This window comes from Acromyrmex echinatior, chromosome 12 (assembly GCF_024713525.1).
Source record: "Acromyrmex echinatior isolate Ae372 chromosome 12, ASM2471352v2, whole genome shotgun sequence".
NCBI classification, from domain to species: domain Eukaryota; kingdom Metazoa; phylum Arthropoda; class Insecta; order Hymenoptera; family Formicidae; genus Acromyrmex; species Acromyrmex echinatior.
Genome location: NC_141863.1, coordinates 1,375,387 through 1,389,969, shown reverse-complemented (window position 1 = coordinate 1,389,969; position 14,583 = coordinate 1,375,387). Strand labels below are relative to the sequence as shown.

Sequence of the window (14,583 nt, the reverse complement as noted above, 5' to 3'; positions counted from 1 at the left end):
TACGTCATCGGTAGTTCACGGAAAAAATAGATTAGATGATTCAACAAAGCTAACCCAGACAACGCAAAGTGTTGTCCAAAATTGATAAGACATTTTTATCGTCTAAAAGACTTTGTATGTTTTAATTTTAGACTTTGTGTTATCTGGGTATAGTTCGGCTAGTTCAACCTCTATTAATTAAGAAGATTTCATGGTTCATCAAAGAAATTATATTTGCAAGAACTTTAAAGTATGCTAACGCAACTTCTTGGCTACAATGAAAAGTTATTAACGTAACAAGTTTCTTTCATTACAGCAGCAAAAGTAGGCATCTTAACTATTATATTTTGTTAAAAATTCTGATTTATATATTGGATTGATTTTCATAGAAAGTTATTTTTACTATGTTATTAAATATGTTATGCTATTACGATAAATATGATTGCCTATAATTGCTAATTGTATTCAGCTGTACAACTTTGCTTGGAACTTTAACATGGAAAACTGAAACTATATATTACGGCTGATAAATTTGCTGAATCAGTGAGATCTTCAATTGTTTTAACAAGTCTTTTTTTCCATGTTGGATTACTTTTGTGAAACTCTCTGAACAATAACTGGCGTGATTAAAACTTACGGATATCAAGAGAAATGGCGATTACGTTTCTTTCGCGATGGAACAGATCGGTTGCTTTCAATCGCACGTCCAGCCGGAGAATCGCTTTTACCGGAAGGAAATTGATTGTCGTTTCTACTTTCGGAAGAGACATCCTTAGAGTATTCACTTCGCCTCTAAAACTCTGCGCGCGGCAAACGATCGCCTTGCGACAGCTATTTCACATTTAATTATGTAGGACTTGTCACAAACTACATCGGATTGTTCGCGATATCGCACACTTCCATTAAACAGAATTAATTAATCCGCTGGATAAAACGTTATTAGCGGTACAACATATATTTGCGTATTTCCCTTAAAGCTTTGATTATATTATTTAACTGTTCGAGTATGCGATAAATTATTTCGCACGAGAAACGGATATAGAAGAAGATACAATAAAGTTTCTGTGTTATTCTGGAAAATTCCAACGTTTTAGAAATGTTAAATACGTTTTATATTTTACAATTACCGTTTGAATATTTCAATGTACTATTTAAAATATCCAGAGTGAGAAATATATCTCTTATAATCTGAGTGAACAACTGTTTTTATATATTTTTTTTACTACGCAATATGTATTATAATAATCATTATCTTTAGAGATGTAATAAAATTTTGATTGACTACAACATAAACATTGCTTTTATACGTACACAGGACAGTTTATATATAAATAACGTTTTCTAAAATTTTTTTTTACATGATAAAAGTGTGCTTATAATTGATTGCCAATTTAATGAATATTTTTATGAATACCGTTATATTCTAGATTTATGAGAAAATTCTGTAACGAGAACAATATTTTCTGTGTAATTTATATAGTGGAATATATTCTGTCTGTCACGAATGCGCACAGCGTTAATTATTTTTCGCGAACAGTGTTGGAGAAATTAGTTTCGCATGCAAGTCGCGTCTTATGTCTCATTAACTTTTTACTTTCGCGGTTTTCATTCCCATCTCGAACTCCATTACATTTTCTTATGCTCGTGAACCGAATAACAAGATACTCTCTCTTTTGTAAAACAGCTTTTGCGCTGTGACCAGTCAAAATCAACGCTACTGATGTTGCACAATTCAACGCATACGAGAAACAAAATTTAATAATAATTTAAGGGGAAACATTCTAATGCAAGCAGCTCTCTCTCTCATTACGTGTGCACACACAAACAACAATATAGTAATAACCTGTAATTTAACAATCCAGTCGGGCCAATTAATTCGCACGAACCATTCGCTTGGAAGCAATTTTCGCTTGTAATGAATTATTCGTGACGTCCTGACGCTTTTGTCCCACAAACTCGACGGCGTTCATTCGCCTTTTTAATAACCTGTAAGCTATCTGCAATTAAAACCCGCTCGTTTCACATTGTCATATTTGCAATGTATATTTCATAGCAATTGCTCTTATCTCAACTATTCGAGCGGGGATTGCACAACGAAATTCTCTTTATTACATTTCGCCTAGCGTAAACAGAACATAAATTAGAATATTTTGCATCAAGCAAATCTTTCCGATAACCAACATTGGTATCGGATACCGCTGTACTGTTGAGATCCCTGTCCATATATCTATAATAATACAGCAGACACTTGAGCGGAAATGACGTTAAGACAACACGCGGTGCGCTATTGACTCGAAAAGAAAGATGTTTCGCTCGTCTTTGTCTTCCCTGCTTTTTCTTTGTTCTTCCGCCGGATATAACATGTACGTAGCTACGAAAGTACGTACGGTATTTTCCGCTGTGTTTCCGCCGTCGAGGTCACTCCCTCGTGGCCGATTTTATTGAAAACGCACACGGTTGTGAACTAGTACTCATCGTGAGTACCTTCAAAGAGTAGAGCTCTGATGTATCGATTTTGCTCCAAGTACTTTGCTGAGAAAGAGAGAGAGAGAGAGAGAGAGAGAGAGAGAGAGAGAGAGAGAGAGGGGGGGGAGGAGATTATCGGTATTTCTGTATAAAAGAAAGAGGCAATATATATTCTTCTCTTCTCGGTGGTTCCACTTTGATGACATGAGAATTCAACCTAGATCGTAATGGTCCCTCGGAAGGGAACGATCAATGACAATTTTATAAAATTTTCTCACCATTGTTCGGACGTAATTAGATTTCTTCCTTTGAATAAACACATTTGTGCGCACATACTTTTAATGAGGGATTCCCGTTTCTAGCTGCTAAAGAGAAAGAATAAAGTATGCTTTGAGAACGTGTGTTATCTTTCGACTCAACCGCTGCTTTTTGCGAAGCATTAATCATTTTTTTAATTACGCGTGTTATGAAAATACCGACGACGTGCCAGTCTGATCGATAGTCGGACATTATTGCAAATGTCAATTTTTCAGACGACGAGTACGGACAGAAGAACGTATCCGTGATGCTTGACGGCCAGGAGACGGAATTAGAAATCATTGATCATCCCGCTGCGGAAATGTCAGTGAGTAAAATGTGATGTTTTATCGTATAGTAAAAATAGATACCGAATTGATGCATCGAGAGGTCAATTACCTAAGAAATTGCGTTAAATGAATAACTATCGGATACCGGAAGGAACTCATTCGCCGCTCTCGTAAATAGAATTACAACACGATGTCACTTTTATCGAGTTTACTCTATTATTGCCTATTAGATGTTGGCGTAAACCCTCGGGATATACACCCCAATATAAATCGTCGTAAAAACGATGATGTGTGTAAATAAGGGAAGAAACTGAGAAACGTAGGTGTTACTCTTTATTTATTAAAGAAGATCGACAGACTCGAAAGGGTCAAGGAATATTAAGTCAGTGAAAAGGGAGTCAAGTAAATTATTTCTTCAAGATATATCAAGATAGATTGAAAGAGGGTTTTTGCATGGGTGCTTGATGTAATAAAGCGTTAGCAATACATAAATGTACGTAAAAAAAAACGAGGACACATCTTGCGGAACTACAGAGCTATAAAAAATTTTTAAAAAATAAAACGTAGATATGCAAGCTATTGAAAAATAAATGCCCCTTTAAAAATCACAATATTCTCTCTTCTGTTTCCATTTATTGCGATATTGCGTTGCATTATATACGATAAAATTTATTGTTCGGTGAAAAAATGAAAACCGAATCGTTCGTTCATTAATCGATGTTTTTCCATGAGTTTTCTCATTTTTTCCCTCACTTTCATCTTTTCGAGGTCGAGACTTTTTGTTCAACTTATAATCCGGATGTGTACGTGGTGGTGTACTCGGTGGTGGATAGAAGAAGCTTAAAGGTGGCTGAGGAGACACTGCTCTATTTGTGGAAAAGCGATTACATGGTGAATCATGGTGTCATCCTGGTTGGCAATAAAGTGGATCTCGAGAGGAAGCGGGAAGTCCCATCGATGGGTGAGTACATAGATTTCGCATAAATTTTCTTAATATAATTATAACGCAAACCATAAAGGAATTAATAAAGACCGAGAATTTTCAGTAAAAATCTCGATTCAATAAAAATCCTATATACGTCGTAAATATACATCCAAATTTACATAATTTTAATATAAATTCTTCATAAAAACAATAAATCTATCACTGAGATTATAGAATAAAAATTATAATTTAATAGAAAAGAATATAACAGAAGAATTTGGAAAGTCTGCTTTAGATAATTTTAATATTCACATCAGAATATTATTAAAAATTTATACGATACATATTTTAATGTTAGCATTTTAATACATATTTTATATGTATTAAAATATTTATACGTATTAAAATTTTAATAGATATTTCCTGTGTATTAAATATGTATTATGATTTTTGAAATGCTTTTAGTAAATATTATACTGCATATAAACTTGTAAAATTTTATCGAAAATACTAACACAAATTGACATAAACATTGATATAAATCATCTAAAATAGAACTTATAAATACGAAAAATATTTGAGGAATCAAAATGCACAGAAAATGTATATTTTGGATCTATATACATTAAAATACACAGCATATAAAGTCATTTTATCCTAAATTTTAGAATTGTTTAAAGTTTGAAATTTTAATTAAAATACACAGCATATAAAGTCATTTTATCCTGAATTTTAGAATTGTTTAAAGTTTGAAATTTTAATTAGTCGCATGACATTTGAGTTCACTACTTGCTGCCGACAGTTGGCCGCCGTTTGGCGAACAGTTGCGGTTGCAAATTTATCGAGACGTCCTCGGGTCTGGCTCATCATGTAGACGAGCTCTTGGTCGGAATTCTGGCACAGATCAAGCTGAATCCGCAGCGTAGCCGGGATCAGGCAACTAGGCGCCGTCGTAGCAAACATCGCAGGCGGATTCTGAAGCACCTGCTTGGCTTTAAGAGGAAAACTAAGAGCTGCGAAAACCTCTTCGTTCTCTAACGTTCTCCTCGCACAGCACTCCGTATACGGCGGAGACAGAGAAGTGATTTCATCAGATATCGATCGTCCGAGTATGTCGCTCTTCGGTCCGCGAATACGTGTACTATCTGTGCGAATATGTGAGGATCGTGCGACGTAGACGAGAAAACCTCTATATCTCTGATATAGAGGTGGTTACGCAGCGAATCGGTAACGCGAAGCGCGAAGAATATCGAGCGGATTCTCAGAATGCCTGGCACAAAATTGGAATTCAAAGAAATTCGTGTCTACAACACGTAGCGATGTTGCTGGTAACGCACGAAAGAAACTAGACCTCAGGGCTTTTGTATTCGTGCGCAAGAAAATAAAAGATCGGTCGTTCTTTTCAACCTGAAGCTTTTTCGTTGAAATGCAACGCAATTTTGCCGCTCTAGTTGGCATATAATTCAAACGAGGTGGATCCGAATGAGTATAATTCTTTTCCAGTGTCCCAGTAAAAAAAAATGATATCTCTGATGAATGTTGAGTCAATAAGGCTCAATTTAAAAGGAATTATTCAAATTTTAATTAAAAAAAAAATATTGTAGTAAATGTTATAAAATATAAAAAATTATTTTCGTAGTCAAGTTTTTGGATTCAACTGTGAAAGATTTGAGTGGTTTGATACACAATGTACGGTGTTATCTTCACTCAAATACGATTCTAATAATATAAATTTCTGATGATGTTTATTATACATGTATATATAAAAGGTATAAATGAGACTCTCTTGTATCTTAATGACAAAAAAATCTAACGATGTTGGATGGTACTAGTGGATACAGATTAATTTGAAAATTTTTGGGTTTTACTACGTAATTTTTACCAACATGATAAATATTTGTTTTACGAATAAAATTTTAACTCCAAAAACATCCCGATATAAACTTTTACAATAGAAACTTTAAAAGTTAAACGAGATACGTTCCTTTTTTCAAAAAGTCAAATGGATAAGGATTTAATAAAGATTAACTGTGCGGTAAAAAAATGTAATTTTTAATGAATATTTTTTTCTTTGAAGGACGGAATATAAAGTATATTTTGACGTTAAAAATGTATTTATTTATATAATTTTCTGGAAAACTATAAAATAACAATAAATCGATTTGTTTATATCTTCTCTGTAAATATATAATGTTTATTGCTGCGAAACTCTATATTTTAAACTGTGTAGACAGAATAACTGTAGGATTGATTTGTTACAAAATCCAAATATTTTGTTAGATATATTTTTAAAAATTTTCTATAAATATATAATGTTTATTGCTGCGAAACTGTATTTTAAACTGTAGACAAAATTGTAGGATTGATTTGTTACAAAATTCAAATATTTTATTAGATGCAATATTTTTTTAAATTTATGATTTTAGTTTTCCATAAATATTGTGACCTTTTGAAAAGAAGAATTAGTTTTAGAAAAAGGTCATAATTTCATTAATACCAAAACATTAAAATGTGCCAAGTCTCGATAGATAGTATAAGATATTTGAGTTTTGTGCTTCAGATTAAATTTCTGGAAATTATACACGAGCATTCTTTATACAGTCAAATTTCATATGAAAGATAAGAAATGAAAAATTTTCTGATTTCGCAGTCTTTTAGATATGAGATTGTGTAAATAAATATATACAATCTCAAATACGTATGTAAAATACATTTTTAATGTCAAAATGTTGTATTTTTAATTCCACCTATCCTCAAAATGCATTTTCTCACCAAGCAATCTGGTAAGCCCTTTAGAGCGAAACATGCACATACGTATGTATGCGTAAGCAATATAAGTCACAATTTTATGAGAGAGCTCCGACGTTGCGTCGCATTTCTATTCGTGCCGCGCATATAAAGAATGACTGTTATTACATATTCCGTTTCGAATGGGTCTTATTGTATGTGACTCATCATAGCGAATACGATGTTATGATTTATCACGAGGCCACTGAATAAAATAAGAGCTCGGCGCGATGTAATATCAGAAATAAAGTCATCGATAATGAGACAGGATATGTGATAAAAAATTACATTTATGAGATGCAAATGTAATACTCTGCATCTGATATGTAAGCTCACGCAAACAGACGAATGTAATTTACGATAATGTGGCTTTGAGGCGTAAAATTAGTTTTGGCGTTTCAGAAAGAAAATTCTGCAAAGATCTCCCAATATTTCACGTCATATTTGTGCTGTGTGTGTGTGTGCTAACGGTCTACTTGAAATATTACTGTAAGCTCATCATTTCTCTGAATTATAAATAAGCCAACAATAATGTAGTCAATAATGTAGATTATGAATGTTTATAAGGCAGCATGTTAGTAGTAACGATAATAATAATAATTACTTAATAATATCAGCTGGTAATGAGAAAGTCAATCGCTTTGCTACCTCCGCGCCGAAAAAACACCAATTTGTATTTAATTAATATTTTAACTATCTCCCGCGGTAAAAATTCACGATATATAAGGGGGAACCCCACCCTTGAGGTTTGAAAATAATCAAAATTTTTTTTACTTAAATTTATAGTTCATATTGTTAAGAATAATATTACAATAGTTTTAAGTCGGTAATCAATTGTATAATTAGAGCCAATATCGTGTATCGCCTCGTCGCTGAGTTTGCTCCAAGCGGAGCAGAGTTCCGCAGATAAAAGGAAATTCAAATTTTCAAAGAAACAGGTTTTTGCCAGATAGATATTGCCACTTGTAAAATGTATGACGCAGGCATTGCACACTAAAGGCACAATTCCGATTTATAATTTTATAAGGTGAAAACTTTAAACGCGTTTTTCTCAAAACGAGGTTTACAAACATGATATACACGATAACTTTTACAATTCTTAATCGGTTTATTTAAAATTTGTACGGATTACTCTCAGATATTTAATCTAGAGAAGTACGTAGGATTTTTGTGATATATTAAAAACTTTATTGTTATTAAACATTTAAAGATGAAATTTTTTTGAAAATGTAATGCTTTTTTTGAACATTTATCATTTTTGCAAAAATAAATATTTTGAAATAATCCTACGTATTTCTCTAGCTTTAAGTATGTTAAGATATAAAAATTTTTGGATTTTTGTTCCACATGAAAATGTGTAGAAAATTCCGTGTACACCGCATATGCATTATGCACTCGCCATTTTGTGTGATAAAAAAACAAATTGTTTTTTATACTCTTAAGTTCTATTTTCAAGAAAATTCATATAGTAAAGTCCTTAAAAACAATTTTTAATTGACTTTATTTAGTTTACTGCAAAAAATTGCCAAAATTAGATATCATTTAATTTTAGGTCTCAAGGGTCCCAGTCAGAAATGATAATGGAATCGACATCAAATCGACGTCGATTTGATGCTTTCGATTCGATGTCGATTCCATTATCATTTCTGACTGGGGTGATGTTCCCCCTTAATAGGATCAAAGATATAACTCCAGTAGCAGATGAAAATCATTTGATTAAAAGAATCGAGATATACGAGAATTCATAATAGCACTTTTCTGAAAAAAAAAAGAAAAAAAGAAATTGTTTTGCTGAAATCTGATTGAAACCTTTGATCGCGAATTGTCTGAACTTAAAGAAAAGCGTATATGCTAAAATGTAATCAGTATAAAGATACGTTCGCCAACGTATCTTTATACTGATCGTATCGGAATCCTCGAGCAATACAAAAATATAAGATGATATTCCTGCTGTGTTGGTGGGAACAAAATAAACACACAATCGACCAAGCAAAGTAGCCTCGGTTATTTGCTATCGATATTTAAGCTACGATAGATGCGCGTGAGGTACGAATATGATTCTGTCTCTATCATAATGGTATTTATTCATCATTGATATTGTTTATAAGAACAGCGGTGATGCTTTTATTTGGAACATATCATGCAATCCTGTAAAATACGCGACTATCGATATTATTCTATAGGTCTGTTTTCTGCGGCTAAACTAGTGTATTACACTTTTGAAAATTAAAATGAGATAGGTATATGTTTTACATTTGTCGAAAACGAAAAAGAAAGTTCTAGTGCAGTCTAGGAACAGAAAACAGATCATATGATGTCGAAATAGATCACCGTTTGTGGGGCTGCGTTGATCTCGTTTTTCCGAAAAGAGAAAAAGATATCCGATATTTTGATTAGATTCTGTCGATCGTATACGTACAGATTTTTCGTTAAAATCAAACAAAATATGAATGTTTTATATGGATTTGTAATAAATTTCCTTCCTTTATTTCAGCTATGAAAGGGTTTCCTTTTTGATCTTTATACTCGTCGTTGCTTATCCCAAAATGACAAATATGCATAAGCTAAAATAAATATTATACAATATATTAACACACTAATTGCATATCTTTCATAAATATATTATATAATTTTGTGAAATATTTCCAGGAAGTCAAATATGTTTTTTTTTTTCGTTTTACTTTTTTATGTCGAAAATATTACAGACTCTATTAATATTTAAATCTTAAATGTTTTAAGGCAAAAAGAAAATAAATTGTGAAAAAGAAAATGTGTTTGGCTTTCTGAGAGTTTTTCATGAAATTAGACGTCATTTATAATGTAAAAGACGTGGCAATCAATGAGTTAATTTTATACGTTTTCTTTATTTTCTTAAGTTTCTTGATCCTTCTATTTGTTTGAACAATACGGTAATGGAGTGCAAGGGTAGCAAGGACTGCAGTAAAGTATCGGTAGTGACTGGGGGCAACAAGGCCCAGGTATTATCGGACAACATCGAGGTGGTGGAATGCAAGGCGGCCTCCTGGGTGGACTTTTGCAAGGAATTTCTTCAACTCTCGGGGGTAAAATTATACTGCGCGGTGGTGGAATGCTTGGGCATTTGCTATAAATGTTATACTTTGAAACTAGAACAGTTAATAATTGCCAGGAACTAAACGTTAATTGTTTTTCTTCTACCAAACACGCAATAATTTTGATCGTTGAAATTTATTGGAATTTCATAAATTAAATTGCACGTACCAACTGTCAATAGCACATATCAGATACTTTAGTTCTTCCATATCCTTCGAGCACGGTTTTGTTTTCGTCTTGTTTTTATCTTTTATGTGTACCGACATTTTATTTTATCTCAGTTTGTATTCTTGTTATTTTTAAAATTTATTTAAATTTAATTGTATTGTATTTCATTTTTTAACACTGCAGGCCAAATCTTTGTGACAGATAATTTTGTCGACATGAAATTGCAGTTTAATGCAAAAAAATTATATATACTGATTATATATACTGAATTATATATACTGTGACGTAGTGGACTATATCATTGTTGCAAGAATTATGCAACTAATTCTACGTATGGAAATAATAAATAAATAATAAAATATTAATATGTTTATTTCGCTACTGTCCGATACTTCGTTGCCTTTCTTTTTCTTTTAAGTTTTTTCTTCTAAGTTCTTTCATTATTGCTTCTTCGAATGAATTCTTATTTACAAAATAGGTTATTATGATTATAATATCATAAGAATATAGAATGTATGTATAAAATATCTCGCAAACTATTTAAAAAATTAAAAATTAAGAAAGTGATTTGCATATTAATTGAATGTTAACTGACAGTCCTTAGGCTTCACAAATAATTACAATTTATAAATACAATGATGCATGGACAATTAAAATATTTGGTACTCAGTGTATGTTAATACTGAATGAAGTCATTATCGAAATTGTATGAAATATATGTGTATATTATAGCTGTTATTTACATCTTTTTTTTACAGGCTGTATTATGAAGATTTCATATAATTTTTATATTATAAAAAATATATTTATTCAATTTAATAGAATAGTTTTACACGGAAGGAATTATGGCATCACCCAGTGCTTATAAGAGATTAATGTTAAAGATCGCTTCGGTCTTACCCGAGCAATTTCGCGCCGCATTTTTGCATCCTGCAGGTATGGTCTGTTCAATTAAATTTTTTCTCAGAAAGAGATTACACCTAAATTTATCAAAAAATAAAGGCTTAGGACGCTTGCACGGAATGCAGGAAATCCGGGCTCGACTCCGAGGCAATATTTTTCGCAATAAAAGTTTATTACAGTTTTTTAAGATTAAATTTGGGAAATTTGGGGGGATTATTAATATTTCAGATTGATTGCGTTGAAAGTCCGACAACCATATCGGCACGCAATTATAATTTCTGAAATTAATTCATTTAAATGAATATATATAATAATTCAACATCTTAACCTTCAGACCGTAACGGCGTAATATAATATTAATAATATAATACTTCGTATTTAAAATAATGTATCTAATATAAACGGTCTTATTTCCAATCTTATTATTGTTTATCAAAAAATGTTTCGAGAAAAAATCAATTTGTCAGGTCCGACAACCGTATTCTTTTGGGCGCCAACATTTAAATGGGGTCTGGTTATAGCGGGTATAGGAGATATTAATCGACCTGTAGATACGATTTCTCTCAGCCAAACCGCGAGTCTTATGATTACAGGTGCTATTTGGTCTAGGTATATAAATATCTTTTACTTGAGATTTTATGATTTATTATAGAAAATTAATTAAGTTGACTCATCTGAATTTGCATAATTCTAGATACTCACTGGTCATTATACCAAAGAATTATAATTTGTTCAGCGTCAATTTATTCGTTTCTGTCACGGGAGCATATAACTTCATCAGAGGATTATTATATCAAATGACGCAAAAGTAAATGGACATCATAAATATACAAATCATGAAATTATTAAGAAGGAAAATGTATTGATATATTTTATACTAATGTTTTCTGATTTTTATTATATAAAATTATTTAACAGTCACGCTAACTATTCGTATGTCGTCGTAAGGCTTATCAGTTTTAGGATTTGTTTTTACCTGGCTGATATTCTGAACGACTTCCATTCCTTTGTGAACTCGGCCAAACACGGTATGCTTATTATCTAACCAGGGCTAAAAACGAACAAAATATTTAAGTAAAATCTGAAGAACATATATAATCAATTTCTGAGAAACTTTGTTGAAAAAATTTGTACTCACTGTCGGTGTCAATGTTATAAAAAACTGGCTGCCGTTTGTATTTGGCCCTGCGTTTGCCATACTCAGAGTATATGGTCTGTCATGCTTCAAGTTTGGCTTGAATTCATCCTCGAATTCGCCTCCCCATATGCTTTCACCACCAGTACCAGTCCCAGTTGGATCGCCCGTTTGTATCATGAAACCCTTGATAACTCTATGAAATATGTGACTATTAAAGTAACCATTCTTCGCATGAACGCAGAAATTCTCCACTGTCTTGGGAACATCCTTGCCGAAGAGATTCAAGTGGATATCGCCGAGCGCCGTATGGATTATCGCCGTGTCGTATATCTTTTGCATGTTTGTGGCCTCCGTGGAAGATATGATGTCCTCTTTAGAAGGTTTCTCGTTGAATACATCGCGGTCGCATTCCTGACTCTTTGTGTCCTCCGGCTCTCGTCTCGTGAACATATAGAATCGATTTTTTTTGTGAGCCGTGCAAAACAACGTAGGATCCGGCCGATTCATTTCCATTGTGGGATTCTCGGAAGCCTCCATCTCGACAGTTAATGCGGCAGTAGTCTTTCTCGCTTTTCCCTATTTTGAATTACATATTTATTGTATCTGTTGCTTCATGACTAGTGTTTTAATGATAAGATTTTTATTCAATACTTGGAATAATGCTAGCCGCATTGGCCGTATGTTCTCTGGCTTTCCCATGATTTTAATACAACGATTTGTATAAAGATTCACCATTTTGACACCCAACATAGTAGGATACAGAATAATATAACCAGACTCATCAAAAATAATATTTCCCAAATTTGTTTCGGTTTTATCCAGTTCTCTCTCGACTGCCATTCTATGATAATAATAGAAATTAAAGAAATAGTTATTGAAAAATTGGAATCAATTTAACTTTGATTACACAAAATGCAAACATCTCACCTACGTCCAAATTCCATGTTTGGAAGTTGCTGTACAGTTTGCTGTAATTCGCTAAATCTCTGCAGTGTTTCATCAAATATTCTGTATAATTTGCCCGTCCGAAAATTGAAGATCCTAACTTTTCTGTCTCCACTAAGGGACGCAAATCGTTTACCGTCAGGCGATATCGCTAAACCGCATGGATAAGTCTTATTTTTGGCAAACTCAAACAGGTCAGTGTCCAATTTTGATTCAAATGATATACACTTAGGAAATTTATATTCCATTTTTGGACCTGTCCAGTACTCCAATATTCCAGCTCTATCGACGGAAATGCATGTTTCATATACAGGATTATACTGCAAAAGAAATATTATTCTCCTTCTTATTTTAATTGATTGATTTTTTTCATTGATTTTCTATTATAGCCTAACTTACTTTCATTATGACAACTGGTTTAGTATGCAGTTTTTCAAATACGTGTAAAGACATACTTGATCCCTGACCATCATAAATATATATCTTATTTGATTCTTGTGAAGACACTGCCACAGCAGCTATAGCATCGCCAGCTGAATAAACCCATTCAGTGCAAAGTGGCACAAAGTCCAATTTTATCATGTTTATCATATCTTAAATAGCATACATGACAGAATAATTAAATATGTCTTCTATATCTGAAATTTTAAGTCACCTGTAAACTTTAATACTTACCAAAATTAATAACGTCAAATATTTTCATAGTTTTATCTATGCTGACTGAACATACATGAACACCATTGCAGCTAGCAGATATCGATTGTATTGCCATTAAGTGAGCTCGAAAGTGTTTTACGAATTCTATTAATTCTTCCTGCTTTTTCCAAAATTTTACATGTCCATCGCAACTGGCAGTTATTACGAAATTGGACCTATATCAATAAATATAAATAAGATTTTGAGAAAAATAACTGCTACACATAATTATTATTATCATACTAACTTTGTTACTAAAATATGAGTAATGACATCCCTATGCATATAAGATTTTTCATAACATTCGCAGCATGGCAAATTATCTTTGTATACTTGTTCATACTCCAAGACTGTAAAATCAAAAGAAAAAAATTTCAAATGATATATATAATTTTTTAAAGTAAAACGTAATCTTTTTATCTCAAGAAATATTAAGCATAAAGAATAAAGATCTCAGAGACAATAGAAAAATTAAAATTTTCTCTGTGGAGTAGAGAAGCTTTATATTTTTTACTTTTATTCGTATTAAATTATTAGAAAATAATTACGTCATATGTTCGACAGGAGAATAAGAAGTGAAAAAAACAGTAACACATATAAATAGAATTTTATTTAGCATTTATTAAAATTATAAAAAATTAATGACAACAATCTTAGTTAGGTTAGTTAACCTCGTTGCTTCTTTTGTGCAGCTTCTGAAGGTAATGGTCCAATCCAGTCGTCTTCCGTATCATTGCCTTCGTGTTCACGTTTTTCACTCATTATCACATATATGATAAAATTTAATGCGATTAATTATATGTATTAATTATATGTTATTAGTAAATACGCAAGTACTTTCACGTCTTTCACGTAACTAGTATTTCTAGTAATCTTTAATTTCAAAAATATTTACGCTGGTAGTGCACAGCAGTGCA

At 32.3% G+C, this 14,583-nt stretch overlaps 2 protein-coding genes across 5 annotated transcripts in view; one reads left to right on the top strand and one right to left on the bottom strand.

Annotated features, from left to right (window-relative positions):
• LOC105143717 (uncharacterized) overlaps positions 1-8,527 on the top strand; it is a 26,874-nt gene extending 18,347 nt beyond the window's left edge. The window contains exons 6-8 of the mRNA XM_087411709.1: positions 2,979-3,070; positions 3,801-3,993; positions 4,760-8,527. Of these exons, the coding sequence (XP_087267835.1) occupies positions 2,979-3,070; positions 3,801-3,993; positions 4,760-4,995 (521 nt within the window). The 3' untranslated portion in view covers positions 4,996-8,527. The remainder of the gene's footprint in view (positions 1-2,978; positions 3,071-3,800; positions 3,994-4,759) is intronic.
• Positions 1-14,583, bottom strand: part of LOC105143719 (peptidylprolyl isomerase domain and WD repeat-containing protein 1) — a 24,334-nt gene extending 9,751 nt beyond the window's left edge. The window contains exons 1-9 of one of the 4 annotated variants that reach the window (XM_087411706.1): positions 14,338-14,583; positions 13,914-14,016; positions 13,646-13,842; positions 13,370-13,563; positions 12,953-13,290; positions 12,677-12,866; positions 12,026-12,601; positions 11,864-11,938; positions 9,180-9,308 (exon numbers count right to left, since the gene is read on the bottom strand). In XM_087411706.1, the coding sequence (XP_087267832.1) occupies positions 9,180-9,308; positions 11,864-11,938; positions 12,026-12,601; positions 12,677-12,866; positions 12,953-13,290; positions 13,370-13,563; positions 13,646-13,842; positions 13,914-14,016; positions 14,338-14,428 (1,893 nt within the window). In that variant the 5' untranslated portion in view covers positions 14,429-14,583. Of the gene's footprint in view, positions 1-9,179; positions 9,309-11,509; positions 11,641-11,729; positions 11,939-12,025; positions 12,602-12,676; positions 12,867-12,952; positions 13,291-13,369; positions 13,564-13,645; positions 13,843-13,913; positions 14,017-14,337 lie in introns of those variants that run through there. The other 3 variants (XM_087411708.1, XM_087411707.1, XM_011052181.2) reach the window with 3 other exon arrangements.